The sequence below is a fragment of the Balaenoptera musculus genome, chromosome 18 (assembly GCF_009873245.2).
Source record: "Balaenoptera musculus isolate JJ_BM4_2016_0621 chromosome 18, mBalMus1.pri.v3, whole genome shotgun sequence".
In the NCBI taxonomy this organism is placed as follows: domain Eukaryota; kingdom Metazoa; phylum Chordata; class Mammalia; order Artiodactyla; family Balaenopteridae; genus Balaenoptera; species Balaenoptera musculus.
In genome coordinates, this window is record NC_045802.1 from 4,611,716 (window position 1) to 4,615,940 (window position 4,225).

The following is a 4,225-nucleotide window of genomic DNA, read 5'->3' on the forward strand; positions in this document are numbered from 1 at the left end:
GCTGTGTTGGGTCTTCGTTTCTGTGCGAGGGCTTTCTCTAGTTGTGGCAAGCGGGGGCCACTCTTCATCGCAGTGCGCAGGCCTCTCACTATCGCGGCCTCTCTTGTTGTGGAGCACAGGCTCCAGACGCGCAGGCTCAGTAATTGCGGCTCACGGGCCCAGTTGCTCTGCGGCATGTGGGATCTTCCCAGACCAGGGCACGAACCCATGTCTCCTGCATTGGCAGGCAGATTCTCAACCACTGCGCCACCAGGGAAGCCCCCTTTGAAGAACTTTTTAAAGGCTGAGATTAGTCATCCAGTTCTGTGGACTGAAAATCCTTTCTCACTTCTGAAATGTTTCAACCCTTCTCCTCTACCGTAAGTGACGTAAGAGAGGAGGCACGGATTCAAGTGTAGGATCGATTCACACTTGTGCTGCACTAGGAGGTGCTCTGGAGAGATGGCTTCAGCGTGCAGGCTGCCAGAATGGACCTCAGACCACCGTGGGCATGATGTTTGGGACAGACCAATGAGGTTAATTGATTACAAATGATTCCCCAAGGACCCTGAAATACCGGTCTTCCAACATCTGAATGGGTTAAGCTGATGGGCTGTCCAGAAATTCTCCCACTGGTTATATAGACACAGCTATAAGTACACTGCAAGTGGAAGGAAGGTATCTGTGTCCAAAACATCTGTCTGTGCTAACAGAAATGACGATCAAACACAATCATTATACAGTAGGTTTAAAATTAATTCTTCTGTATCATTTCCTTGCTCTGTGAAAACAGGCAATATAGTTTTTATTGAATTTAAGTTGCTTTCTGGTGAAAAGAAAAAAAAGGGGTTCAAATTTAATTTTTCATGAACAGCCATGTGGTCATTCTGCTTGTAAACTTGCATAATGTAGCTGATATACATCACAATAAGATATGTATGTTATTTACTCACAAACTTAATCAGTAAAGTAGGAGACCACTTGTTTCAAATGCATTGACACCACAGACAGTATGAACCAGAAATACTTGGTCTACAGTATGTAATACTATTTGTCTCAACCAAGAATAACTATTAATACGTTCTTAGATACAGAGAAATGGGAAAAGTGATGCTTTTCATATTTTGTGATAGCTTTACATTAATTATTTTTTTGGAATATACTAAAATCAATTTAATCCACTTTGAATAATGTTATTAATTTTTTTCTTTTGTTTCCTGAACACAGACTGTAGCTTAAAAAACTACTGTGGTGTACCTAGTCAATCCTACTTCATATGTAAATCACAACAAATTTCATATTTCATTTTAGAAGAATATATGGAAAAACCATATTGAAAAGTGACTCACTTGATTCTGGATTTACATGGCAACATTTGAAACTAGTGGTCTAGCTGACACAGGCAGCCATGCAGAAAGAATTACAACCGTCATAGAAGTACCAAAATAATTTTTGTGAACAGTAATTGCTGAAAGTAAAGAAAGAATGACAAAGAATGGGTTCATGGTTTCAGTGTTGGTAACTTATTACTGAGTTCATGTTAATAAAATCATGTCCCTTCCAAACATAAATCATGTAAACTATTTCCATTGGCTTCAGAGTGATTGCATTGTTAGATACATGCAGCACGGAAAATCTACCTTGATGTTAAAAAAAAAAAAAGGTCTGGAAAAAGTAATGTCTCCATTTTCCTCAATAACTCAGTTTTATTTTAAAGTCCAGGTAAAACTCTGGGACCAATTTACTTTTTATAATTTCATGGCCATGTCATACCCCTTCCTTCCCCCCCCCCCGCACTACCAATCCTCCAAACAATATAAAACAAAAACCCTGCCTCCAAATAAAATACTTAAAAAAAAAAACCACCCCAAACAAAACGAAATTGTATTGAGCAAAGAACTCAATTGTTTTTAAAGGGTGAAAACACTGGTAACATTATTTTCACTTCAATCACTTAACTTGTCTAAATAAACGCTTCAAAGTGCTCCTGTGGCTCAAGAGAGAATCCAACAGAAAGAATTTAAGGAGAGCATCTCATCCGCTCGGCCAGGCAGTGGGAGTGCTTGGTAATGCAGGCTCCTAGTGGAGTGATGCTACACGTCGCTGGGGGACGGCGCTCTCTGCGAGAGGCTGGATGGGATGCAGCCGCAGCAGATGAGGCAGAGGGCTTTCTGGATCTCTTGGTTTCTGAAAGCGTATATGACAGGATTGATGATGGAGTTGTAGGTGGCGGGCAGGAGGGTGGCATAGGTGTAGATGGAGGGGTAGGTGTAATCAGCTATCAAGGAATAGAGGGTGAAAGGCATCCAGCAAGCAGCAAAGGTCCCCAGGATGATGGCCAGGGTGGAGACCCCCTTCCGGGTGGTCACGTAGTGCGAGGTGGCCAGGAAGTGGTGCTGCAGGGCTATCTGGTGGGCGTGCCTCATCACGATCTTACAGATCTGGATGTAGAGCTGAAGCATGAGCGCAAACATGAAGAGGAAGGAGATGGAGAGGATGGCGGCGTTGTTCTTGGTGAGGGGTCTGACCACGCTGCAGGTGGACTCGTCTTGGAGGCAGTTCCAGCCCAGGACGGGCAGCAGCCCCAGGCAGATAGACGTCCCCCAGAGCATGATAAGCATGACATAGGTAAACGTGACCGTCCTCTCCGAGTGGTAGGTCAGAGCGTAATACAGGGAGAGGTAGCGGTCAACAGTGATAGCCAGCAAGCTGCAGACAGAGGCAGAGAAAGAGGCGACAATCAGTCCAATGGTGACCAGCTTGGTGGCTTCTGACTGCAGCAGGTAGGCGAAGACGAAATTGATGATGAGTCCAATGCCGGCCAGCAGGTCTGCAAGCGCCAGGCTGCCTATCAGCAGGAACATGGGGGCCCGCAGGCTGGGGTTATGGAAGATGATAAGGACCACGATGGCATTTTCACAGGAGATGAGGGTTCCCGAGGTACACAAGACAATGTCCCACGGGTTGACCACCAGCTCTGGCTCCGGCTCCACGCCAGGAACCTGGGAAGAGACGGCAGCCGAGACGTTCCCCGCAGCTCCGGCATCTAAATAATCCCGAGGCAGCCCGCTTACATTGACCTTCAGGTCTTCATTCATTTTAACCCACGTCCTCTTCAACGAAAAAACAGGCTGTTTAATGTTGAGATACAGCAGGGTGACAATCCAGCATCACGCAAAACCCACACAAACAGAAAGCCAGCCTCTACTCAGATACTACCCCCAAATGCCACAAGCTTCCTGAATTACACACTGAGAGGGAATAAAACAAAAGCCAAAGTCTCCGTGGCTTAAAACCCACCACAACAAAAAAAATGCCCTTTGGCGCTGGGGAAAACACAGGATGGAATGTGCACACACGAGCGTGAGCGGGGCAGGCACACGCGGGACCGCGGCGGCCAGTTTGCTAAAGTGCTGGGGACACACGTGAAAATCCGTCTCGCGTGCTGCAAAAGGAGCCTGGCACCGGGGCTGCCGCTGGGGGACCGCGCCACGGCGACAGGTCGCGAGCCGGGGCCGCCCTTCTCGGTGGAATGTTCAAAACTCCCACCCGCCAGCCGCCCGACGCGCGTGCACACACTCACACCCCGGCCAGAACAAAGAGGGGTCCGGCCTCCCCCGTGCGCACGGGGCAGTCGCGGCAGGGCCACGAAAGGCGGGCGCGCGCGATGGAGGTGTGGACACAGACAGACAGACAGACGCCCATGCACCACGGCCGCTGCCCCGGCGGCGGGGGCGCGGCGGACGCGAGGGGACTCACGGGGCGCCGGGACAGGCTGCCCGCGGGGATGGAGGCATCGCGGGGGTCACCTTGGCGCGCCCAGGCCGGGGGGCTCCTCCGCTGCTCCCGAGGCGCGCGGGCGACCCGTGTGGCCTGTCGGCGCCGGGCCCGCGGGGCGAGGGGCGGCTGCCGCGCTCGGTGCTCTGCCGGGAGGGCGGGGGCGCGCTCCGCGCCAGGTGAGCGGCGGCGGCAGGTGAGCTGCGCGCTCGGCTCGCGCGCCCGGCTCTCCCCGCCCGGCCGCCCGCTTGCGGCACGCGCGCGCGCCCCCGCCCCGTGCCCGCCCGCGCGCGCGCGCCGCCGCCGCCGCCTGAGCCCCGGGAGGCCGGAGCGCGCCCCAGGGGTCGGGGCTGCGCGGGGCGCGGGGCGGCGAGAGCCCCCCAGCGCCCTGCGGGAGCGAGACGACCCGGAGGCGGGGAAGTGCACTGTCACCCTCGCTGCCGCGGCCCCGCATCCCACCCCGGCTGGC

The 4,225-nt window shown here is 52.4% G+C and overlaps 1 protein-coding gene across 2 annotated transcripts; it reads right to left on the reverse strand.

Moving 5' to 3' along the window:
- Positions 1-236: 236 nt before the first annotated feature.
- Positions 237-3,999, reverse strand: GPR12 (G protein-coupled receptor 12). 2 transcript variants are annotated; one of them, XM_036831659.1, is made up of 2 exons: positions 3,789-3,999; positions 237-3,092 (listed from the first exon to the last, which is right to left on the reverse strand). In XM_036831659.1, exon 2 carries the CDS (start codon positions 3,075-3,077, stop codon positions 2,073-2,075), a length of 1,005 nt encoding a protein of 334 aa, XP_036687554.1. In that variant the 5' UTR covers positions 3,078-3,092; positions 3,789-3,999; the 3' UTR covers positions 237-2,072. The 2 variants fall into 2 exon arrangements, with proteins under 2 accessions (XP_036687554.1, XP_036687553.1); XM_036831658.1 differs by having other exon boundaries at positions 1,795-3,092; positions 3,739-3,886.
- Positions 4,000-4,225: the final 226 nt, after the last annotated feature.

What these genes read in the sequence shown, in the direction of transcription:
- GPR12 (XM_036831659.1), bottom strand. Translation starts at nt 3,077, where the DNA reads ATGAATGAAGACCTGAAGGTCAATGTAAGCGGGCTGCCTCGGGATTAT.